General features: G+C 35.8%; 1 protein-coding gene across 3 annotated transcripts; it reads left to right on the forward strand.

Annotated features, from left to right (window-relative positions):
• The first annotated feature begins 14,473 nt into the window (after positions 1–14,473).
• On the forward strand, positions 14,474–25,369 carry GTPBP8 (GTP binding protein 8 (putative)). 3 transcript variants are annotated; one of them, XM_025051194.1, is made up of 7 exons: positions 14,474–14,629; positions 14,720–14,899; positions 17,056–17,154; positions 19,286–19,416; positions 20,385–20,484; positions 22,180–22,298; positions 22,474–25,367. In XM_025051194.1, the coding sequence occupies exons 1-7, from the start codon at positions 14,564–14,566 to the stop codon at positions 22,733–22,735; spliced, it is 957 nt and encodes a 318-aa protein (XP_024906962.1). In that variant the 5' UTR covers positions 14,474–14,563; the 3' UTR covers positions 22,736–25,367. The 3 variants fall into 3 exon arrangements, with proteins under 3 accessions (XP_024906962.1, XP_024906960.1, XP_024906956.1); XM_025051192.1 differs by having other exon boundaries at positions 14,515–14,930; positions 17,126–17,154; positions 22,474–25,369; XM_025051188.1 differs by having other exon boundaries at positions 14,519–14,899; positions 22,474–25,366.
• Positions 25,370–27,013: the final 1,644 nt, after the last annotated feature.

Raw genomic sequence — 27,013 nt, forward strand, 5'->3', positions numbered from 1 at the left:
ATGTGCTAAGAATTTCCTACCTCAAGGCAAACTCTTCAGGAAGGGGAGGAAAACATTGAAAACAGAAAAAGAACTAAACTACATGCATTTTTTTCTTTTAAGTTAGCAGTTTCATCTTTCCTCTTGCCAAATAGTAAGCTATATATATTTTTTCCCCTTCCCCTGATACAGCTTTCCTTCCAGTGAATCAATTTGATCAATACAGTGAAATCAAGTGCTTGAGGGCCTAAAGATATGGAATATTTAAAGATATGAGCTATGTGACAATGGTGGACTATAGCAAAAACAACTTTCCTGCTGTCTAATATTTTACTAGATGTCAGAAAATCAGTGATGAAATGTAATTTGAGACATAGCATCTGGTTTCCACCACATTGATGTTAAGGTACATAGTAGTTAAAGTCGTGAGTTTTGACAAGAGATGGACCTGGGGTTGAGTCTCTGCTCAGCAGTTACTAGTCTGATGATATTAGGCATGTTTCTTCATCAAGTTACTAACCTGTTTGTTTATTTTTCATTTATATTATACTTACACGAGCATTTTCTTATGTCATCAAAAATTCTTAGTGATCATTTATTTTAATGCCTGTCCAATGACAACAGCCAAAACTAAAGCACAGAAGGTGATACTTGGTGCCACAGCCGGAAGTAAAACTCATGTTTCATGTTTGCTAGCCCTGTGTTCTTTCCACTCAACTCTTCTAGTATGAAATTTCAGGCAACAACTTTCATAGACACACTTTCATGCACTCATCACAGGTCAGACCACAATCTAAAATCAGCAGTTTAATCGTCAAATGAGTGGTGTCAAAAACCATAGAATTCTTGAAGCAGATTTGGGATGATGAAACTTTCTCTTCCCACTCCTTTATCCCCTCCACCCAAACTGCACCTCCACAACCTCTCAACTCCTACCTTTACCTCTTATGGAGAGCGGATGTTGGCAAGAACAATAAAGGGACCAAATGTTTGTTAGCTTAATCATCCACCAAAGATATGCCATGAAAGTCAATATCATCAGGGAAAAATGTGCTTGTCTAGTAAATGCATATCTCTGAAAAATCTAAAGGACTCAGATTCTCCTTAGCTGTGCCCCTTGGGCACCAGGTCCAAAAAAAAGCAGAGCAAAAGATCAAGATAAGACCAAGAGAAAGGTGCAGCTCAAACAAGAAATTCAAAACTTTAACTCCGCCAGTCTTTCAACTCCTTTTCAATACTACCAATTAAGAATCAGTGCACATGAGAAACTAACAAAAAAATGTTACACTAATTGATGTCGTAGTGGCCAAAACAAAAAGGCTTGGTAAGCTTTAGTGAGTTAGAGCTTTTAGACATAATGCCCTCAAATTTGCATTATTGATTTATCTGCCTATAAATGCTTTTGAAGTAAACTTTTTCCAGTCAGGTATATTTCTTTGTCTTCAGTGTCAGATTCAGACTTAACCACAATCTAAAGCCAGGTAGAAGACATTGCTATCTTGCCATTGGTACCCCTCCACATTATGTAGAAGCTTTGCATGGATTTTAAATACTCATTGCAAAGACACTAATGGCCTTTTTATTCCTGATCTTTTGTTCTCTATTGCCTGCTCTTTCACCAACTACACTTGAGTCTTGACTTCCTAGAACTCAAGTACCTGCTTGCCTCTCATACCTTAACTAAATTTTCTGGATGTGTATCTTTACAAAAATGAGCTAATACCTACTTGCCTTGTAATTTTTCCTTTCTGTGAACTCTCTGACTTACACATGTGGCCTGACTTCCCCTTCCATAGTGTGCGCACACTTGCATACTCACACGAACATACTACTGAACAATTGTGCCAAGTCCCTCAATCTACCCTGTCCGACTGCTGCCCATGTACTAATGTCACAATTTCATAGAGGTAAAAGAACAATGCTTAACAGTAGGAAGAATTTCAAGGAACTCATACTCCACAACACTCCACTCTTTATTTCACTTCCTCCCTACCCTCATGGAACAATGTTTAGAGATATGAGGCTAATGAACCACCACAGAGGCACTATAATGCAATGACTGCCCAAAATGGCTGCTCTTCAAGCCATATCCTATTTCCCTATTCTGCAATTCACTTCCCTACAATCTTTGTAGACCCAAGTTCTGAATACTCATTTGAAATCCTTCCATGTACAATCACCAAATATACTAATGAGCAACTTAAAAGAGCCTCACAAAATGTGTTTCTATTTTTTATATTCTTTATCATTGATATTCACCTTGAAATTTTTCAATTCCAATATGTCATCTCCATAATTCTCCTTTAAAAATATATATCCAATGAGAGAGTTAATCATTATTTTTCAAGATATATTCACAAAGTCTGTGAAAAGAAAAATTTAGAAGTAGATGTTAAAAAGAAAATAAGTGTAATGTCAAATAAAAAGTAAAACAGGGCAGAGAAATTAGTAAGCACATTTCATATTTTGCTAAATATGAATTTTAGACTTCAGTGGTCATAACCATCATAAGTAGTCAAGTTCTTAGCTTAATGTCCAGGATTTGTTTCAAGCACTTTCTAAATATGGCCTTGATTAATCCTCTCAACAAACTTATGAATTAAATATCATTATTATCCCCTTTTTACAGTTGAGGAAACTGAAGCCAGAGAGGTTAAGTATTGTTCAATCACACAACTAATAAGTGATGGGGACAGGATTCAAGCACAAGAAATCTCACTCCAAAGTTCATCTCTTAGTTATATGGCTAATTACTATTTTGCAACTCTGTCTTGTCTCCAATACATCTTCCACACTCCTTATCCACCCTAAATCTATTCATCTATTCATTCATTCTTCCAGTTGGGCACTCTTACAACTTCATAGTTTGTCTGTTTGGAAGTGTGGCAGAGAGGCAGAGAGAGACAGAAAGGAAGAGAGAAAGAAAAAGAAAAAGAAACTCTAAGCTTCTCTAATCATATTTGCATTGATATCTCTCTCTCTGCTGCCCCCTGGAGATAAATTGGTAAAATCAAATCTAATGTTTTCATAAACTCATTTAGCAAATCCAATAACATCTACACTTTGAGAATTTGATCACAAAGTACGCCAACATGCTAAACATTGTACATTTATTTATATCTTTAGAAGCTAATTAAACAGATAGTATAGCTATTATAACCTGAAGAAATATTACTGAAAAGAAGAATAATAGATCTTTTGAGATACCAGGATGGCTTAATAAAAACAGTAGAGAGATAGATGGATGGATGAATGGATGGAAGATAGATTCAATGCCTCATTCCAGAGAAATTTGAAGTAAATTGTCATAGATCAGGTACCCTGGGAAGCAAACCCTAAAATAGATTTTTCTGTAAAGGATGGTTATTAAGGAGTAAACTTGGATCATCTCTTGTGGAAATGAAGGAACAGAAATTGGTGTGGGCAGAGTGAAAAGTCAAAATGTAAGGTAGGCTGACAACAGGCTTAGCTAACCTCATGGGGTGCTCTCAAGCTTGAACTACCTTTTAGAGATGTTCTCTGCTGAGGTGAAATGGCCCTGTCTTAATATTCTTGCATCTATCCATCATTCAGTATTACTCAGGGAAGGAGCATGACTTTGGGTGAAGCAATCCATGGAGGGGCTTGAACTGCTTGCTGACAACACTATCAACACTGGAGCAATCTAGTTCTTCCCTGAAGGGGATCAGGTGGTACCTTGCAGCATCTCCTATGTAGATAAACATTAGAAAACAAGCTACTTGAATTCTGATCACAAATACAGTGGTATTCCAGTCAACTAATTGTCATTCATTTCCAGGGAATCGAATTAATAAATAGGACTCTTGTTGAAAATTTAACCTTGGAGGAGTTCCGCATTAAGATACATGTGAAATGAGGGACCCCAGCTTCCACTCCAACAGCCATCTCCCTTCTGAGGCCCACTCACACTACACCCTCTTCCCACATCCCCCTACTCCACCTCCCCAAAGAGAAGCTAGACATGGAAGTAGGGGAGGGAGTGCTGGCCAGACAAGGATCCCTTTCTTATGACATTAGAAAGAGGAAGGACAGCTGGGAGTCCCACCACCCATTCCCTCTCCCTCCAAACTTATGACCAACCTTTCAATCAGTGTTTGAGCCTCTTCATTTACCCCTCTGTGAATCATTGGTGACGATTTTGGCAATTTCTATTATAAATGGCAATTCTCTCTCTCTCTCTCACACACACACACACACACACACAACTTTAGAGGCAGTTATGTTATTTTCATCTACGAATGACAATTGGAAAGGGGAAGTCCAGAAAAATACGGAAATGAATTGAGAAGAATGAAAAGCCAAGTCATATACCTTAGCTAAATACTAATATCCAGCCAAAGTATTCTGAAAAGAGACAGATACCATCTGATCTCCAAAATGTCCTAATGACTAGAGTCAAGAAGGGACAAAAAATTTTAGAAAGCAATAGCCAAATGGGATCACCTTAAATGTTTCAGACAGTATAAATTAATAAATAAATTATGTTTCTGTGTAACTTTCTAGTTACAATGAATAGTAAAAGACAAAATGAAATGAAAACTGCTGTAGAAGCAAGTATCTGTCTGTAATTTCATTCAATTTTCAGTGAACATTTTTCAGGGGAATGACAAATATTCTGTTGAACCAGTATGGTTTTATTGTATCAGTGGCTTAAAATTTTTGTTCCCAAATTATATGTTTTACCAAGCTGTCTTTTATAAAATGATGCATGTTTTCAATAAATAACAGGAAAGTAATTTAAGTTGGTTGAACGCTAGTTAAACTTGGAAGTTTACTTGAGAATGTAACATTTTTCCCCCCTAGTTTTGAGAGTAGCTGTTAAAACTACAGCTACTATAGCCCCTAAAGTTGAACTTCCTGGGTTCAAACTTCACTTCTGCCACTCAGTTTTTGGTTACAATATGGATATTTTTTTCTGTTCTAGAATGTCTATTTGATTCTTTTTTCAAATCTGCTATCATTTTTATAATTTCTAGTTTTCCACCAAAACTTTTGACTTTGTCTCTTTTTTCTCTTTGAACATAAAAAGAATATTTTAAAGTTTCTGTCTTATAATTCCAATATTTAGAATGGCTGTTGGTAAATCTCTATTATCTATTGTTTTTCTTAGTTCTTTCTGTGAAGTCTGGTTTCTTCTTATGAGCTAAGCACTGTGTTTTGTTTTTTGAATCGTAAAAATAATTTGAAGTCCTCACGATTTTATCTTTCTCCAGAGAGGATTTTTACTTACTTCTGCCAGGAATTTGTGAACATTAGCAATCTGAGATTATCTTAATCCAATTTTAAGGACAGATTTCCTAGGCCACCAGGCGCCTGGAAGCTAGGTTGCAGTCTATATGAGGAAAGGTTTTATTTTCTCCCTACCTCCTCACCATTCCCTACTCTAAGAAGCTCTCAAAACACTACTTTTCAGCTAGCTCTTCTAGATCAGCAAATATCCCCGGGTTAAAGGAGTTCCAAGTGCCAGCCTCATCTATCTGTATTTTTCTTTTTTTTTTTTTCTTTTCTAGATCTTGGCCAGGTAATTCTTCATTACCTTGTGAGTTCTCCAATACCTTCCAGCAGGTAGTAGTAGTAGTAGTAGTAGTAGTAGTAGTAGTAGTAGTAGTAGTAGTAGTTGTTGTTGTAGTAGTAGTAGTAGTTGTTGTTGTTGTTGTTTTTTCTAGCCTTTCTCCTTAAGTAGGAAAGGTAGTCTTAATTTCTATCTGTCATTACCGGATATAGAAGTCTCATCCTTTGATTCTTTACTTTGCCTCATCTCTCACAATCCATCAGCAGGTCTTTTTGGTTCCTTCTTTAAAATACTCCTAAACTTGACCATTTCATTAATCTCCACTGTGTTGGATTAGCAAAAAAAAAAGGAAGAAGAAGAATAAGAAAAAGTTATGCATTCAAAAGCATGTTTTTTTTAATAAATCACTATGTCATTTAACTTGTGGACAGGAGCAAAAGATAAACAGATGCTAGAAGCTGAAGAACACTTGCATTTGGTAGCTGCTTCATTTTATAACAATTTTCTTCCATCTGTTTGTTTTGGTCACTTGTAGCATTGATTATGTTAATGAAATACAAAAGCTCAGATATTTCATACATTAAATTTAAGAATTTAAAAAGTCAGAAGTCCTGCATTAAGATATTTTTCCTTGAAATAGTTCATGCTGCATCAATATTTATCTAAATTAGGTTTATGTGACTATTTTCCTATTAGTGATCTTTCTTTCTTGTAAGCTTTAATTCTTCTTGCTTAATATGCAGCCAATGATTTTGGAGAGGTTAATATGATTTGAAAATGTGTCTAGAATTTTTTAAAGAATACTGTTATGATTGTTTCACCTATGGAAAAGAAAAAGGGTTATGAGACTGTTGAAAATGTTTAGATGATCAGTGTTCTATATCGAGAAAAGGAAGTAGAGAAGACCTTTTTTTGATTTAGTGTTTCTATATTTTACTTGGCTGAACATGATAAAGCAATCAAACTTATAAGAAGTGGTACCCTGCTTCTAAGAAAAAAAGAAAAAAACAGTTATGACTCCTACTAGCAATGTGGCAACCTTGCGGAGGATGAACTAGGGTTGAGCTTGCACCACAAGCTAATCTATAAACCCTAATTCTTCAAAATGAGAACCTCAAAACCAACGGCAGTAGGAACACAAGCAGCCATGCCTTCAGCTTCAAAAAATCACTATAACTATCTCAGGACACCTCCATCCAGAAGGAGGACAACCCAATCATTAGGATGTCTTGGGAAAGGCTTTTGGGAGAAGGGATGTGGGGAGCATTGTGAAAGGTAGGCTGCTTCTATCTTTATCCATTGTACATGTGTTAAATAATCTCTGATTTAAATAATGTGTTTTATGACTGCCTAAATTTGGTTTGCCGATATGAGAGGATCAGGAAATGAGGAAAATAAACTATTATTACTGCTTAAAATATTAAGTTTTCCCAGAGATATGTCATCAGGTATCTAACTTAATATTTGCCTTAGGTCCATTTGGAAGCAAATAACATTTGCTTAAGTTATTCAAAAATAACTTAACATTTTGACCCCTGGGATAGCAATATTAACGAATAAGACTCAATGCACAGACTGGAACTAGTTTTTACGAAGTGACATGCTGAAATGCTTCCTGAGCAATTTTTTGCCTTATTTACAGTCTTTTATTCCACTGTTATACTTCTTCTAAAATATATTGTTTTTATTCAAGTATAAATATTAGGTAAATCAATTATGCTCTATGTACACTAATTTGTATCTCTAGTCATTGGGATTATTTAAACACAATGACTTTAAAAGGCCATCAAAATAATGCTTCTACAAGGCAAAGAGATGCATGATATAAAATTTGCTTTCCATAAAAAGAAATAAAAAATGACCAAAGGACCAAAATATATTTATAAATAGTTATTATAATAAAGGTAATATCTTCTTGACAAAAAAAAAATTTAAACAGTAGTACAAAATGATATTTTTAGAAAGTGAAAATATTATTCCAAGGGCTCTAATTTCCACCTACCTTCTCATTCCCGCACACTATTTGTGGTGGACAGAATACATCTATTCTACAAAGATGTCTACATCCTGATCCTTAGAACCGGTGAATATGTTACCTTACACGGCAAAAGGAACTATACGGCAAATATGATTAAATCAATGTGCTTGAAGTGGGTGGAGTATTTTTCTCAAAAATCTCCACAGAAGTCATTTGTATTTAAAGCAGAATCTGGAATATAACTTTCCTACAAGTATACAAACTCATAATAGGTACAGATGAGAAATCTATCATTTTAAATTTTTTTATGTTTTAATCTATGTGCAAAAAAGAGTTAACAGAGCAGGCCTGCAACTGCTGTCCTTAGAAAGGCTTGCTTGTAAGAGTGACCCTTGGCTGGCATCTGAAAACTTGATTAGAAAACTCCCTAAATGAGAACTGTGGCTCAATTTTCCTATACTATCTGTACAAACTATGTAGTTTACACCGAACACCTGTTTTCTTTCTGAGAGTCTGGAATTTTAATGACTACAGTCAGTTACACAGCCACTATGTGCCTACATGACCAGCCCACAATAAAAACTCAGCCCTAGGCTCAGGTGAGTGTTCCTGGCAGACATTTCTCATGTGTTGTTATAGCCTGTTGCTGGCAGAATTAAGTGCATCCTGTGCGACTCCACTAGGAGAAGATTCATAGAAGCTTGAGATGGGTTTTCTCCAGACCTCACCTTGAGTATCTTTCCCTTTACCAATTTTGCTTTATCATATTCTACCACTGTGATAAACAGCCATGAGTATGACCATATGCTGAGTCCTCTGAGATCTCTTAGTGAATCATCAAATACGGGGAGTAGTTTTAGGGAGCCCTGACACTATCTACCTGTGAACAAATTAAGCAATCTGAATATATCTCAACAACTCTGACTCTGGAATGCCATCTCATTGAGTCAGTATGCCAGAGAGCACATCATTCACTTCCAATAAAGCACTGAAGACACAAATTAGAGGCCTACTCCAAAGTCAACTTGCACACAAAAATAACCTTACCCAATGGGTAATAAGAATTAAAATGTTAACGAACCTATCAGTGAGAACAGCAAAATCCATGCTATTTTTTCCTACAAAAAATACTGAATAAAAACACAAGTTGACGAGTGTAACAAAATATTTTAATAAAACTGGTATGGCAGAGAGATCAAATACACAATTACAAATGATAAAAATTCACTACAGAAAACAATTGTTTTTCTCTCTATTGAGAAAAACAATCTTGAAGGAAGTTAAGTTCTATACTATACCTCCTTCAAACTCAAATCATTCTAAGAACTCACCTCCTACACATGAGCACTGTCTGATATTTAATCTGTGGATCTCTTTAGAGAAATCTGGTAGTACAGCAGACACAACCTTAAAAGAAAGCTCAAAAGCTTCTTTGAAGGAAAATAAAAAAGCCTCTCTGAAGTTAGACATATTCTCTAAAGGTACATTGATGAAATGTAAAGTGAAACTAAATGATTTAATGAGTACCCAAAGAAGAGGATCATAGAAAATATATCTATTTTGTTCCTTATTTCAATTTTCAAAGAAAATTTATAAAGAAAAATTGTCTTTACTTTGCAACTTTTAGACTTAGAGAAAAGACTTTATGATTTTATATGTGTTGAGGCTTTCTGGCCTCCTGACAGAATTTGACTAGAATTTCCTTCTCTTGAAAGTGAGTGGGCATTTTTTTTTGTCTTTCTTTTCTCTTTTTTTTAAATTTATTTATTTAAATTAGTTTCAAGTATGCAGTACATTGGTTAGACATCTATATAGTTTATAAAACAATCCCCCCAATTGCTCCCTCCCTCCCCTGGCCCTCCACCTAGCCATCATATTAATGCTAACTGCATTCCCTATGCCGTGCTCCCCATCTCTGTGACTATCAACTACTAATTTGTACTTCTTTAACCCTTCACCCCATTCTCCCAGCTCCCCAATCTCCCTACTCTCTGTCCATCACCAAATCATCCACTATATTTGTGAGTCTGTTTTTGATTAGCTTGTTCTTTTTGTTCCCTAGATTCCACGTATAAGTGAAATCATATGATACTTATCTTTCTCTATCTGACTTATTTCACTCAGCATAATAACCTCTAGGTCCATCCATGTCATTGCAAATGATAGGATTTCATTTTTTTAATGGCTGAGTAATATTCCATTGTATATATGAACCATAATTTCTTTATCCAATCGTCTGTTGCTATGCATTTAGGTTGCTTCCGTATCTTGGCTATTGTAAATTGTGCTGCCATGAATATTGGGGTACACAGATCTTTACAAATTATTGTTTTGCTCAGGGTCGCCAATCATCAGAGAAATGCAAATTAAAACCACAATGTGATATCACCTCACACCTGTCAGAATGGTCATCATCAAATCAACAAACAACAAGTGTCGGCGAGGATGCAGAGAAAAGGAAACCCTCATATATTGTTGATAGGAATGCAAATTGGTACAGCCTCTATGGAAAACAGTATGGAGGTTTCTCAAAAAATTAAAAATGGGTATATCTTTTGACCCAGCAATTGAACTTCTGGGTATTTATCCAAAGAATGGGCATTTTCTTGCTCTCCACAGGCATGAGCTTCACTTCCAGGGGGCCCAAGTTTACATAATCCTTGAAATCCCACTCACCTTCATAGAGTATTTCATGTTAGAGGCCCCAAACTCTGAACATAAACTCTCTTCTTTATCTGTCCTCAGATGCTGGCCAGATCTGATGTTATCCTCATGACTAAGATGTAAAGCACTGATCTCAACTGATGAGCTCATCATGTCTCTACTATTTAGTTCTACGGGTTGCAATTTCGACTTTTTTAGATATGTTTCTGGCAACTCCAAATCTCTGTTGTTTCTTGAATAATGGTAAAATACTAAATTTTAAGAAAAGTAATTTATAATCTAATTGTGTTCGCTTTGTGCTCTCTTAAGGCACTGAAGGCATCCTCAATGTAGCTGGGAAGAACGACCATTGTGAGTGCTGGACTCACATTCTGGCATTGTTACAAGAGGCTCAGTGGCAGAGCCAGCTGTCCATTTAACTTCAACATAATGACTGGCCTGGTTGGGGTCACTTGTACATTACCTAAATACTCATTACTGTCATAATATATACAATGTGTGGCCAAATCCTACCTCCTGTGATTAGAAGAGCGGAGTTCTATTATTGATCGCCCCAAAAGAACCACGTAGAGTGGGAGCAGATAGTTCCTCTCTATGAAAGGGATGCTGAACAGCTAAAAATAACACTTGTTCACTTCAAATGTCTACAAGCAAACTAAAGTTTGATAAGAATAGCTAGAGCCACTTCCAACTTCTATCCTTGTTTACTCCATTCTGGCTACATTAGACTCCTTGCTGTTCTTCAAACAAGCCATATATACTCTCCACCTCTGGGCCTTTGTACTTCTACCTGGAATGCTTCCCCCCAGATAAGCACATAGTTATGCCCTTATCTCCTTCAAATCTTTGCTCAAATATCATCCTCTTGGTGAGGACCATGCTAAAACGGCAATAGCTTATACCTCTACACTCACACACACACATGCACACACACACTCACACACACACACACACACACACACACGCAGACCTTAGCTCCCTACCCAATTCGGCTTTTTCCTAAGCATTTATCATTATCTAACATACTCTATGTTTTACCTATGTGTTGTCTCAAGACAGCATGGGGACAGAAACTTTTTCCTGTTTCATTTACTCACTCATATATCATCTTCAGCACCTAGTACAGTGCCTGGCATGTAATCAGTGCTCATTAAATGCTTGATAAACTAATAGTGGAATCTAGCAGGGTGCCTTGTCATTCTCAGTGTTAGATAATGTACCCTACAGTATTGTACAAAGGGAGGGAGGGAAGTACAGAACAGTATAGTACATGAATATGGTCCTCATTTGTTGACCTCCCCTGGCAACCACGGTTTAGCAAAGTACATCCTGACCGCAGTGCTGTGGAACTAGACCAAAGGTGAGTTTTCCACAGTTCTCTGGGAGAAGGGCTAAGATGCCCTAGATCAGTTCAAGCCCTACCTAATGTCCTTGTTATGTTTGCATATCTGTATGATTAAATAGCTGCCTGGTTTCCTAATCCACACTCCCTTTCACCACTGGGACTTAAATCTTATTCTGAATCTCAGACCTAACACCCTGCCCAGCCAGGAGGCTACATCCTGACTCCCAATCCAGAGCTACTGGCTAGGGTACTACCTCACTCAGACCACCTGGAACCGGCCAAGATGCTGCCAACAATAAATCAGAATATTGTCAGAACAGAGAGAGTACTTTTGCAACATCTCATTCATCCCATCTCTCAGACTGGAAACCCTTCAGTATTAATTTGGCCTAATTTCTCTGGACTTTGACAATTCTCTGTGGACTCATGATTTCCATCAAAACTCTGTAATAGAGTTAGTTCCACTAAGCTAATTCTTCATGTTTCTGGTTTTTTCCCTCTCACCATAGGCATCACTGCTATGCATGTCCCATTTTTGACCCTCTGCCTACACTGGAAATTAGGGAAGACCTTGATCACATTTACCCAGGGAAAGTGCAGTGTGTTATTTACTCTAAACCATCTTTCTAAAGTTGTGTATGCCTTGTTTACATATACACTTAAAATTAAAGTGAAGAAGAAAAAAAAGATGATTAAATAAATTAGTGGTTTTCTTTGTATTTATTTCCAGTGGATCCATCAAACTTTGGATGACAAAACAATTTGTTTTGCAAAAATTGTCCTGTCAAATGATTTTAGATTCAGACTATGTAGGATTATGAATACTTCAGTATCTACTAATCCCTGAATACCTCTAAAATGCCTCTAAGCAAAAGTCCTTTATGTTCCGGTTTATTTTCAAACCAGGAACTCCAAGGTTTAGAAATAAAATAGCACATATGAAAGCATTTTCATAGTTGAGAGTTGTCTGGAAATGGACCCACATACATTTGGAAATTTGTTACACATAGTATTATCAATCAGTGAAGAAAAGATGAATTATTTAATAAATATTGTTGAGACAATTGGCTAACCATTTGCAAAAAAAAGTAAAGCTGAATTCCTAATAGATTCTTTTCATTAAATTCCAGATAAATTAATTTGTTTATAAGCTTAGAAGAATCATCTAAATATAACTCTAACTTAGAATACATAAAAGACAATTCAGTTTGGCCACCTAGAAATTAAAAATCTGTACAGCGAAAAGTACTATTAAAAGTTAAAAAATAAATAAATGGAAAATATATTTGGAAAAGATAACAGACAAGAGGTCAATGTTTTCAATAATTAAATTTATTATAAATCCTTTTTAAAGGTGAATAACCTAATAGAAAATATAACGGTTACAAAAAATAAATGCAAATGGCCAAAATGTCAAAATATGTTCATCCTCCCTGATAGTCAGGAAAACATGAATTAAAACAAGAAATAAGATTTTTCATCTATTAGATTGGCAAGCTTATGCAACACCCTAGTTTTATAGTGTCTGTTTTGGTACTGTAATACTTTGTTGAGGAGTAATTTGGTATAATTTCTTTAGAGGATAATTTTTCAATAGAGGTATGAAAAATATGTGTTCATATCCTATGACCATCAAGTCCTCGTCAAGGAACTTATCCTACTCCCACAAGGGTGTGAAATTATCTATTTTGGAGTGTTCACTGTAGCAGTTTGTAATACAAAACCTAATTTGTGATCAATAGGACAATAATAAATGTAATAATATGCCTCCATTAAAAACAATCATGTAGGTCGGTACATACTGATATAGAAAGACTTCCAAATATACTTTTAAAAGGAGGTGGAGGGAGGCTTAGAACAGTATTTTGAGTTAAAATTCACACACAATTATATATTCCAAGCATCTGGATGTTTACAATAAAATGTTTATCACAGGGGAGTGAGACTAGGGGAATGGAAGAAAGCATCAAAGCCTAATGCAAATATCAAAAATCACACGACCAGCAGCAGGTTAGTCCAGCGGTCCCCAACCTTTTTGGCACCAGGGACCAATGCTCCTATGAGAATCTAATGCCTGATGACCTAAGGTACAGCTGAGATGGTGATGCTAGCCCTGGGGAGAGGTTGCAAATACAGAAGCTTCACTTACTCGCCAGTGGCTCACCTCCTGCTAAGCAGCCTAGTTCTTAACAGGCCATGGACCAGTACCAGTCCAGGGCCTGAGGATTGGGGACCCCTAGTTAGGCTACTAAGTCATTGGTCCTGTTCATTAATTATTGTATGACTTTCATTCAAGAATTGCCCTGATTAGTCACTAAACAACCTGGGAAATTGCTCAAGAGGCGATGAGTTAAGGTCTCTCTGCTGATGTTTCAGAAGATCATTGGTCTTTCATGAAGGATTATCTTTTATTTATTCATTTCATCATGATTGCTTTATCTCCCATTCTGGCGCTGATCAGTTTGAAATAAGATCTCCTTTCATAAAACCAACACTTGCGCAAAACTGTTTTTGCTTTTATTTTCTGTGAGAAATCTCAAAAATTTAATGACATTTCCAGCAGGTATAGAGGAGGCTGAAATATAAACTGTCCCTCCCGATAACCAGGTGCCATCTCAACCACATTTCTCACCAGTCCCTGTCTCTGCTGAAAGTGTTTTTCCTAGTGCTGTGCACATCAATGTCAACGTGAGACAACCAGAAACTGTGAAGAGAAACGGGGCCTGGAATTCACGAGAGCGTCACACGTTTTCCCCTTCCCTGGGGACTCAAGGGCCACATAACCAGGTGTGTCTTTTTATTTCCAGAAACCAGTAAACAGCCTTCCCACTGCGACAGAAACACCAAAGACACAGTCATCATTGCCAGAGTGTGAAAGGCACCCAGCGGGTTTTCCCCGACTCCGGGAAACGCCTGCCACGGGCTCACTAGAAGCAACGGACTGCGGCAGGAAGGAGGCCACCGGCGACTACAATTCCCAGTATGCGTACAGGGAGCGCGGTCACGCACGCGCAGCCCAGACGCTGGAAAGGAGGGCCTGCTGCGGGGCTTCTGGGAGAGAAAAATGGCCGCACCCAGGCTGCTGCCCGGCATGGGCAAGCTCTTTGAGATGCCGGCAATGCTGGGGCGGGTGAGCCGACCCCATAGCACGTCCCACGCCTTCGCGGAGGTTCTACGGCTGCCAAAGAGGCAACTGACGAAGCTCGTGTTCCCATTACAGGAATTCGAGCGGCATCTTCTCCAGGACTCGGGGTCCGACCTTCACTTGAAGACCTTCCACCCGAGCCTGGAGGACATTGCGAGGGCAGAGGGCTTCTTCACCGCCACCGCCCGGAACCGCATCGAATACCTGAGTTCGGCGGAGCGTCTTGACCACGCCCCGGACCTCCCACGTCCGGAGGTGAGGTCGCAGCTGCCTGCGGGTCGTGAAGGTGGGGGCCGGGGTTTTGCCCTCACCTATTTCTTGACACAAAACGAGAGAGGTTTTCTAGCTTTATGTGGGTGCATATAATTATTTTAACTAAATAAGCAAATATAGTTTTAATTATTTTCGTAATGAATATAGGAGACTTCAAAGGGTTTTAAAATCCAAGCCAAGCTTTCAAAAATTTTTTATCCTATTTAGATAAATAGAATAAAATAGAAGTAGATAAAGAGAAGAATATGACAAGTATAATAGTTTCACAAATTAGGTGATCCTTATCAATATGTAATTTTCACCCAATCTAAATTTCCTGTCATGTGTTAAAAAATAATTATACATAGATGGCAATAATGTAGAAGACTTTATAAACAACTTTAGTGAAAGTCCATGACTGCATTTTATGCATGTCCTGCAGTATAATAATTTTTAAATTAGTAAAGTTTTCTTCTAAGTCTGCTAAAAGTAAACTCAGATCTCTTTACATGCTGTAAGTCCTCACTTAACATTCTGGATAGGCTCTTGGAAATTGTGACTTTAAGCGAAACAACATGTAACGAAACCAGTTTTACCATGGGCTAAATGATATAAATAAGAGTTAAGTTCCTACAGCATCTTTCTTGTCACAAAAACATCACCAAACTTCAAAATAAAGACCCAAAACACTTTTAATATTGAACACTGAATGTGAACTATACGTACATTTAAGACAGATTAATAAAAACAAGTGAGATAATCATTTTCCAACCCACTTATTCCAGTTCAGGGTAACAGAGACAGAGCCTCTCCTGGCAGTTCAGGGCGCACAGTGGGAACCAGTGCTGGACAGGGTGCCATTACCTTGCAGGGCCCACCCACACCTACATTCCCTCATAGTGGGACAATGTAGCCATGCCAGTCCTGCACATCTTTAGGATGTGGAAGGACACTGAAGTACCGGGAGAAAACCTACACAGAAATGGGGAGAACATGCAAACTCCACATAGACAGTGGTCCCGGCTGGGATTCTTTTTCCTCATCAAGGTTATAGCAAAATGAAGTTGAATGTAACAGTGTTATTCAAGGATCTGATGTATTTGCAGTATCTGCACAACTGCACTAAAACTTTTCTTCTAATAAATAGAACTGCTATAATAACTTAAGAGCATATGAATCATTTAATTTTGAGATAGCATTGCTTTTCGATTCAAGCTTCTAAATTACTGGATTTTTTGTGTAATTCATTTTTTAAAATTCAGTTTTATTATCTACATATTATTTTTGGATTTAATCTGGCAGAACATTTGAAATTTATGCAAGATTTAGATCAATTCATTTTGAAGGACCATGGTTTTGCACAATATATAGCATCCCTGACCCCTGCCCACTAAATGCCATATAATCATAAAGTGCCCTTACACATTTCCAAAACACGCCCCCAGGGGGCGGTATCACCCTCATTTAGAACCCCCTTCAATACCATGTTAAAAAGCAGAGCCATGGATATTAATGTTTAGTATCAGAAATATTTTGTTGCTTCCTACATTATAGAGAACTAAAGGAGAAAAGCGTAATTGGAAGAGAGGTCAAGAGAAAGGAATAACTTCTTAATTAAAATAGTGTTACAGTATACTCTGAAAGTTTGTTAGGAAATGTGGTTCCAAACCTGTACTTTAGAGCCAGTTTCGTTGGAACGCTTCTGGTTTTTATCTTCTAAAAGCTTTGTAGATATGGAAAGCTTTGTAAATGTTGCAGATGTTCTTGAGTAGCATAGTGTAATTAAAAGCATAGGTTCTGGATATAGATATCCTGAGTTCAAATTCCAACTCCTTCACTTTCTAGCTGTACAATTTGGGGCCAATTAGTTAACCTCTCTCTATCTCTCCTTTTATCATCTGTAAAATGAAGATAATATACCTCATAGGGATGTTGAAAAAGGCAAATAAAATATATGTTAAGTGCTTAGAACAGCATCTGGCATTTTGATATCATTCAATAGATAGTAGCGTATGTTAGAATTTGAGATTTGACTAAACATAAGCAACTGTTTATGGCTGTGCAAAACTGAATAGTTTGACAGATTTTTGCAGCTAATGCCTCATATAATAAATATATGGATATTAACTAGTACTCAGTTATCTTTTTTCTTGTATAAGGTGTGTTTTATAGGCAGAAGTAATGTTGGAAAATCCTCTTTAATAAAGGCTTTATTTTCATTGGCTCCAGAGGTTGAAGTCAGAGTCTCCAAAAAACCGGTATGTTAAATTTTAAAATCTCTCTGAACTATCCCTGAATTGACTAAGATGAATAGTAAATGTTGGGAAATACAAGAAATCATAATTGCTAAGTTCTTAGAAAAGTGATTTCTTTCAAACAAGTACTAAAGTAAAACATTTCGTTAATGTTCGTGTATTTCTCTGAAGAAAAGGAAGTATGTCTGGATTTATTTTAGTAGTCTTGCCAGTATCTTGAGGAAATCATCTTTGGTCCAAATATTTTCCAAAGAGTTGTTTTATTGTAATTCTATATTTGCTTCTATGAGAATGATCATCTAGTTCTACATTGATTTCAGAGGAAACAGTTTTAAAGTGTTTTTTTTTTTCACCTCCTATAATCGTTTACACCTTGCTAACTCATGCATATAGACCAATCAGGCAGTCCCCAGTTTACCCTGGGCCAAATTAATGTCCTTATTATCCCAGCCAGTCTGCTGTAGTAGCTTTCTATTATTTTCTAATTTCCTCTACTACCTTCTCAATGATGCAAACTCTACCAATATCTAAGATACCCTCTCTTCAGAACTCACCCTTAGTTCCCCTCACCTTATTATCTATCCGTGGCAAAACGTTCCCACCAACCCACTGCCCCTTTCCTTGCATTGGAACTCACCCATGAGGCTTCACTAGTACTTTCTTGGCCCCCACTTCTTTATATAGCTGATTCCCTGACTCTAGAGTAGCACTGATGTTTGTTGTCATTTGTTAACCCTTCGGTCCTTACTCCTTCCCTACCTCACCAAATAACCTAGTTAAACTCTCACTTTTAGGTAGGGAGGACAGTGGAAGAAATGTGTTTTTGACATTTCTGATCTGTAATTCTAAAATTATTTTCCCATAGATAGACACATAGCTAACGGGAACCATTTATAAAATCTTCCTCTGAAAACATTTGTTCTAAGTTCCAATCAGTTGACTTTTTATTTTTTTTAAGATATTTATTAAAATATAGCTAATGTACAATATTGTATTAGTTTCTGGTGTACACCATAGTTTTTCAGCATTTTATACCTAAAGAAGTGATCACCATGATAACTCCAGCACCATACAACTCTATCACAATATTATTCACTATATTCCCTGTGCTGTACACCACATCCCCATGACTTATTTGTTTTATACCTGGAAATTTGAACCTCTTATTCCCCTTATTTCCCCCGCCCCTTTTTTGATTTTTCAATTACAGTTGATGTTCAGTATTATTTTATATTAGTTTCAGATGTACAGCATAGTGGTTAGACATTTATATAATTTATGAAGTGATCCACCTGACTAGCACCCACCCGGCACTATACAGGGTTATTACCATATTATTGACTATATTCCCTATGCTGTACTTTACATCCCCATGACTATAACTACCATTTATACTTTTTTACTTAGTCTCCTGCCCCTCTTTAACAATTGACTTTTTAAAGTATCTTAATCTTTCCTTTTCTGATTAATAAATGTCCATAGACACACAACCGTGAATAAACCACTTATCTGTACATCATTTTTGGTTGCACAGATATTAGTGCTGTACATGCTTTTAAAAAATGATTTAATGAAAGCACTAAAATCCACCTAATGGATAATGCAAAACTTCTTCATTTTAGGGGAGCAATAATCTAGGCATAATAAACTATCCGACTTTGCATTTAGGCTTTATGAAAACACATATGATTAACAGTAATCATTTAATTTAAGCTATCTGTGTCATAATTTATTTTTCTTTAAAGGAGAGATAGATTACTCATCACAGAACATTGACTAGTTCAGTCACACCATTTAGAACAGGGTACTTTTTTCACTGAAAGAGAGCTAATGAAATAGGAAAGACTCCAAAATATTTTGTCTACATATTTCTAATATGGAATCTAAAGTTCTTCTTAAGTCATATAGATTCTCTTAAAATTATGAGTTAGAGGGAAGAAGTAGTATCATCTAAGCTTATCTCCAGTTGCTTCCCTTCCATCTTTTTTTCCTGTCTCATCATCAGCATAGCTGGGGTTATGTGTAGAATACTTATACATGTTAATAAATATGTGTTAATTGAATTGAAAATATTTGAGTCATGAACTACATAAAGGACATATTTTAAGGAAGCTTTCATTTTTCTTTTTTTCAGGGGCATACAAAGAAGATGAATTTTTTTAAAGTTGGAAAGTATTTTACATTGGTAGACATGCCAGGTTATGGCTATAGAGCACCTGAAGATTTTGTTGACATGGTTGAGACCTATCTAAAAGAACGAAAGAAGTAAGGAAAAAATTTTCTTATAATAGTTATAAGAAACCAAAAGCTTATTTTTAAACCAAAAGCTTATTTTCATTAAATGAAAAAACATGATGATCATTTTAGTTTTATCAAGTGATTTCTTTTAGAAAATCCATTTTATTCTCAATATTTTGCAACACAAAATTTGGGACCAAGGTATGTACTGCATGCTTAGTTTTTTCCTATTGGTTAGCTTAATCTTAAGTAACTGTTTTCCTGAATTGAGACTGTAAATAGTACTTGAGCAGAGTTTATTTATATTCTTATACCAAACTCTTAGCTGGCTAATTTTGAAAATGAAAATTGTTGGTTAATGTGGTATTTACCAGGTTTAAATAAACTTATGTAAAGTCTTAAAGTACTTCTGACATCATTTCCTCTATAAATGTCACCTTTTTTTGTTCCCATAGGTAGTCAGATGGCAGTTGTATGTTTAAAAAGCATTGCACGATGTGTAAGAAAATTAACGTTAACTTTGAAGTGTCAAAAAGTGTTTACAAGCATCTCGCTTGTTGTAGCTTTACATAGAAACTAAGAGGAAATGTTTACACAAGAAAATACAAATATGATGTCTGGTTTGTGTTATCTGTTAATTTTAAAGTAATATTTGAAAATTTAAACATTTTTATGATAACATAGTTAATTGGGTTCATATCTCTTTCTCCCACTAGAGTTCAAGCTCTCAGAGGAAGGGATTCACTCATCTTTGTATCCAATCCCAAGCATAGTGTCATGTTCAATACATGCTATTGAATAAATTAATATTTAGTGAATTTACTTAACTTGGACTGTAGGATGGACTTCCTAGTGAACCGAGAATTTCCTTGAGAGCCTCAAGACATTAACTTTGACTAAAAAAATGGTCAAAGGAAAATTTATTAGCATAGTGAGGGTGGGAGAAATGAATTAATTTTATATTACCATTAATCTTTATTTCTGCATTCTTATAGTTTGATGAGAACATTTTTGTTAGTGGATAGTGTTGTTGGAATTCAAAAAGCAGACAATATTGCCATAGAAATGTGTGAAGAATTTGCATTACCTTATGTGGTGAGTATTTCTTTTGAATCATGGTTGCAGTTAGAAATAACAGTTCTGTGTGAGTCTGTCAGTCTTTTTAATAAATAAGCAAGTCTTGCCTCCTCAAGAGATAAAGGAGTACCTTTTGAATAATCTTTTATTATCAATCATTAATAAGTTCTGTGAAACTTTTCCTTCTCTCAGCTTTAAGTTTTCAAAATTCTAGTCAAAGAACAGATTTAAGCTGTTTAGAGTTCTTAAGTTCGTTCTTTCTTTCTTTTTTACTAACAATGTAAACATTTGTTTAAAACATGTTAGTAGCTCTTTAACAGCAGCTTGTTAGATAGTACTTTTCAGTATGTAAATAAAACTAACTGAAAAATTTGCTAAACTAATTCGGAATTTAAGAACCATTACAAGAACATAGCAGGCTCAAGTGCACACAAGTAGGATTTTTCTATTCTTAAAACAAAATTTCTTTTGGGAATATCTTACCAGTGTTTTTTTTTGTGTGTGTTTGTTTTGTTTGTTATTTGCTCTGCAATAGAATACAAATTAGTATATTGGTATCCACATTTATTTTGCTTTGTGAGTTTTCCAGATTAGTACTCTTAAAGTTCCTTTCTAAGGAAAAGTGGAGAACTTATTGACTACAATTTAGTTTCAAAAAAGTGTCAGAAAACCACTAAAATCTAACCATGTATTTTAATGCAAATCAAACCATGTTACTACTCAGCAACTTTTTTGAAAGCCCTGTAAAGCATTAGCGATTGCCTACAGTTACAAGGAGCCAACGGATTGATAGTCTACATGGTAAAAAAAAAAAAAAAAAAAAAAAACCCAAAATAAAAAGCCTAAATAATGCCAGACTGGTTTTATTAACTGATAGTATTCCTGATTTGGTCTCATGGATTACCAGTTTGTGAAATTATATATTTTCCTCAATTTTAACTTTAAAGAAATATTACTTTCTTCTTTGAAAAAGAGCTTGTGATAGACGAAATTATGTCTCCTTTTAAATATCAGCATGTTCGCCTTTATGAGGAAGGACTCCCATTTGAGGGATTCACAGGTCATTAGAAACGACCCACTTTTTGCTTCTTTCTTCTACCATTAACACTTTTTATAACTGAAAAGCCTAAATAGTCAGTCAGGAAATTTAATTTTATAGAAATTTTCCAGGAAAACCTGGTAGATCAAGGTTTTACTTTTTAATTGATTTTGTAATCATCCATGCTTTGACCTTCTTCTAGTATGTGATTGTCTTTAAATTAGTAATTATTCAAAGTAATTACTAGAAAGGCTAGTAAATTCTAGACTTACTTAGAATATAATTATATAAAGCTTGTAATAGTAGATACAGCTTACAAATAGCCTAATTTCTAATTTTTCCTTTAGATTATTATAGATGAAACCATTCTGTAGGTCAAAAAATTACAAGTTGGCAATTTTTTATGGATCAATTTATTAATACTCACTTATATATCTTAGACCACAGTGTGTATAGTAATCATATGAAACATTTGGCTTATGGCAGTTGCACATATGACTCCAGGGTCCTTTAGCAGGAATTTTTTTTATTTTATAATGAGGAAACAAGTGCAGAGTGTTTAAGAAACTTATACATGTCACCTAGTCGTTATTGAAAATTTATAGCTAAAATGTGTAAAACTTTGTATTAAGAAATACTTTATTTCTAATGGTGAAATATTTGTTTTCTTGTAGATGGTATTAACAAAAATTGACAAATCTTCCAAGGGACATCTTTTAAAACAGGTGCTTCAGATCCAGAAATTTATTGACACTAATACGCAAGGATGTTTTCCTCAGTTGTTTCCTGTAAGGTAAGAGTCATTTTTACAACTCTACATACTAATAACCTTTAGTATTAAATTAGTGTTTCTTAAATTGAGGTGTCACTTAAAATTAGAGGAGTTTGGAAGACTATACACTTAGCCATGATTTATTGGTATAACTCATCCCCACTTTTTTTTCTTCCATTTTTTCTTCCTTCTGCAGATTTTGCTGGATCTTCCCTGTAGGTATCTTCATTCTCCTTCTACCAAAGCTTAGCTCAACACTAGACCACAGCAGAAGTGAAAACTTTTTACTTTTTAGAATTAGCTATACAATAGCCACAGTAAAAATACTATCATCCCTTTCTCAGTTCCAAAGAAAAACAACTTATCTTTATGGTAGAAAGCTCATTCAGGCTATGATGGATAAAAATATTCCTTTCGAAGGACCATGTATAAAAAAAAAAAAAAAATGTGTCATATAAGTTAGAATTAAGCACTGGTAGGAGACAGAATGATTATTTCCTGAGCTGGCAATTTTTGAGATATTGGGTGTAGTTTAGTGATGAAACATGAGTTTGTATTTTCAGTGTATGTCTTGGGCACACAGTAAGTGACCTGTACTATTGCAGAGTTACAGTGCCACTCCCCTGTGATTTGTCCCACTCTAACTTCTTTGTGAGAGGCACTATGGTAGTTGCTACGAGAAAACAATGAAACCAAGTAACAGTTGTATAGTAAATTATTCTCTAAGCCAGGGGTCCCCAACCCCCAAACCACAACCAGTCTGTGGCCTGTTAGGAACCAACTGGGCCACACAGCGGGAGGTGAGTAGCACCAGCGAACGAAGCATCATCTGTATTTGAAGCTTTTCCCTAGTGCTAGCATCACCGCCTCAGCTCTACCTCAGATCATCAGGCATTCGATTCTCATAGGAACATTGGTCCCTGGTGCCATAAAGGTTGGGGACTGCTGCTCTAAGCAGTCAGTCATTCTAGGTCCTACCAATTCAGATCACATTTAAATTATTTGTATTTACAAAATGGCTATCAAAATCCCTCTTTATTCATTCCTACAAAATGTTCTTCTTTCACTTACATTCATATTTATCCTGTTCATTTATCGTGTTCACATGTGTTGCATATATACAATGGAAAATCCTAGGAACAGGAATGAAATCCTAATTCTTCTTAGAGCCCTGAGCATTGTCACAGAAAAACAGCTGTTTCTGTTAACTACTTAATAAGGAAGTGAGACTTCAGCAAAAAAGGCAACACAAACATAAGATGGGCAAATTATGCCTTAACAGCAGCCTTTATTGAAAAAAAAAAATTTTTAAGTTTTAGTTGACTATAAGCTGTTTGATTTAATAGTATAATGGGGCTAGGGAAAAACTGACAATGTTTTCTCAAGCTACATTAAGAGAATTATAGTGTTCAAAACAAGGGAATGATCAAGCAATAGTCCCACACTGCTGTAAGCTGGATGCCACCAGACCAATCAAGTTAGAGTGTGGCTTAACATTAAGAACAACTAGAGCTATCTGAAAACAGAGGGTCTTGGGGGAGGTCATGTCACTAGATCATGCAAAACACTTAATTGATCCTCACAGTAAACATCCCTATTTCATAGATACAGATACAAGTTGAAGAAGTGAAGTGAGTTGCAGAGAGGTATTGGCTATGATAGAAAGAGCATGGGCTTTAGAATCAGCTATGGTTTTATATGGTTCCTCTACTTCTTGGCTATAGATTTTAAAGCAACTTGTTTGATTTTCTGAGTCTGTTTTCTCACTAGTAAAAATGTGATTGTTAGAAGGATAAAATAAAATGTATTGTGACTGATGTACTCCCATTCGCCGTATAATAAATGTTAGTTGCCTTCTTTGCCAAAGGTCAGACAGTAAATGGTAGGGTCAGGCCAAAAACCCAGCTTATCAGATTCCCAGTACTTTTTAGGGGCATTCTTGTCTTTAGATATACCAGCATTCTCTGCTGTATAAGCATGGAATCACTGTTGCCACTGTACTCACCGGAGGTGACCAAGGCACTATAGAAACCACACAGCACTCAAAGTCTAAGAATTGAGACATAGGAGCCTGTTGACTTTCTAGAACATCAGTGTTCACTACACCAGTGACCACATATAGGAAACTGGCAGGCTATACTCTGTAGTTTTCAAAACCCAATTCAGAAAGTAGTTGTATATACTTCCTGCTTTTACTAGCATGACTTAATCCCATTCCATCCCTCCAGATGGAGTTTGGCCTATTCACAGAATAAGTATAAGTCATATTTTCTTCTCTTCCCATATGATCTTGATAGGAGAAAGGTGGAAATGTGGGTAGACGTGGTCCAGTGAGGTTTGGCCTTAAGCCTTTAGGCAAAAGTTCAGCATTAACCTTCATATCTGAACTGTCCCAACTGAGAAAAGTATAAACGGTGAAGGGCCCTAAAGATTGCTGCTGGGATCAGTCTGTTTTTATAAATGCTATGAAATAAATAGCTAAGTAGGTACAGTATAATTGCTTCAGTGGTTTTCTATGTAGTGAAATTCCAAGCAAACAAAACTGACTCTTAAGAACCAAATAAAATCATGAGTTGACAGAAATGTTGTAAATGAGTTCAAGATGTCATGGTTATTGTGTGGATTATCCAACTTTAACTCTCCTTTATGTTGTATAACTTCAGTTATAACCCAAGAGTCATTATGGGCTTTCTCATGCAGTCAGCTTTGGTCAAAAAGTCTAAAATGCTATACTTTATCAGGAAGGTAATTAGCAATATAGGAGAAAATATTTTATCTGTTTTATATACAGGTATACACCATACCTGCATCCATAATAATAGTGTAGCCATAAAAGTCAATGTATCCTGGGGAACCATGTGTTTACTTCTATGCTGATGGGTGAATGAATATGGATGGATATAGTAAGACAGATAGATAATAATAGACAGTAATGGTGATGATAATTTTAAAAAATCATCAAAAAAGGTCTAAATAATCAAGTTGAATCTCTGTCACAAAAATAAAGAGATAAAAACTTTTAGTCCGTGAAATAGAAAGCAAAATAGAAGATATCCCAATAGCATTTTCACAGAAATAGAATAATCCTAAAATTTGTATGGAACCACAAAAGACCCCCAATAGCCAAAGCAATCTTGAAAAAGAACAAAACTGGAGGCAATCACACTCCCTGATTTCAAAGTATATTAGGAAGCTATAGTAATCAAAACAGTATGGTATTGGCACCGTGAAATAGAAAGCAAAATAGAAGATATCCCAATAGCATTTTCACAGAAATAGAATAATCCTAAAATTTGTATGGAACCACAAAAGACCCCCAATAGCCAAAGCAATCTTGAAAAAGAACAAAACTGGAGGCAATCACACTCCCTGATTTCAAAGTATATTAGGAAGCTATAGTAATCAAAACAGTATGGTATTGGCATAAAAAAAACAGACACACAGAGCATTATACCATACCCAAAAATTAGCTCACAATGGATTAAAGATTTGAAGGTAGGACCCAAAACTATAAAACTCCTAGAAGAAAACATAAGTGGTAAGCTCCTTGTCAGTGGTCTTAGTGATGATTTTTGTATCTGACTCCAAAACCAAAGACAACAAAAGCAAAAATAAACAAGTGGGACTACATCAAACTAAAACGTTTCTGCATAGCAAAGGAAATCATCAATGAAATGAAAAGGCAGTTGACTAAAATGGGAGGAAATATTTGCAAATCATATATCTGATAGCGGGTTAATATCCAAAATACACAAAGAACTCATACAACTCAATAACAACAACAAATCCAATTTAAAAAATGGGCAAAGGAACTGAATGGACACTTTTCCAAAAAAGACATTCAGATGGCTAATAGATACATGAAAAGATCACTTAATCATCAAGGAAATGCAAATCAAAACCACAATGAAATATTACCTCATGGCTATTAGAATGGCTGTTAAAAAGACAAGAATTAACAAATGTTGACAAAGATGTAAAGAAAACGCTTGTGTACTGTTGGTGGGAATATAAATTGTTGCAACTTCTAAGGAAAACAGTGTGAAATTTCCTCATAAAAATAGAACTACCATTTGATCCAGCAATTCCATTCTGGATATTTATGCAGTGAAAACAAAAACAATAATTCAAAAAGATATATGCACCCATGTTCACTGCAGCCTTATTTTCAATAGCCAAGATATGGAAACCTAAATGTCTTATCAATGGATAAATGGATAAAGATGATGTGAGATACACACACACACACAAATGGAATACTATTCCGCCACAAAAATGAATGAAATCCTGCCATTTGCAACAACATGGGTGGACCTTGAGGACATTATTACTAGGGGTAATAAGTCCAAGAAAGACAAATACTGTATGATCTCACTTACATGTGGAATTTAAAATAACAAAAAACCAAGCTCATGTGGAGACTGGTGGTTACCAGAGGTGCAGTGGGGGAAGAAAGAGTTGAAGGAGGTCAAAAGGTACAAACTTCCAGTTCTGAGTCATGAGGATGTAATGTACAATATGGTGACTATAGTTAATAATACTGTATTGCATATTTGAAAGTTACTGAGAGTGGATCTTTAAAGTCTTCATCACAAGAAAAAAACTTTGTAACTATGGTGACAGATATTAACTAGACTTATTATGATCATTTTGCAGTATATACAAATATTGAATCATGTTGTACACCTGAAACTAATATATGCCAATTATACCTCCATACAAACAAACAAAAACAA

The sequence above is a fragment of the Pteropus alecto genome, unplaced genomic scaffold (genome assembly GCF_000325575.1).
Source record: "Pteropus alecto unplaced genomic scaffold, ASM32557v1 scaffold270, whole genome shotgun sequence".
Classification (NCBI taxonomy): Eukaryota; Metazoa; Chordata; class Mammalia; order Chiroptera; family Pteropodidae; genus Pteropus; species Pteropus alecto.

Coding starts and splice junctions, on each gene's coding strand:
- GTPBP8 (XM_025051188.1), top strand. CDS start 14,564: ATGGCCGCACCCAGGCTGCTGCCCGGCATGGGCAAGCTCTTTGAGATG. Junction 17,155..19,285: donor TCAGAGTCTCCAAAAAACCG/GTATGTTAAATT, acceptor TCTTTTTTTCAG/GGGCATACAAAGAAGATGAA. Junction 22,299..22,473: donor CCTCAGTTGTTTCCTGTAAG/GTAAGAGTCATT, acceptor TTCCTTCTGCAG/ATTTTGCTGGATCTTCCCTG.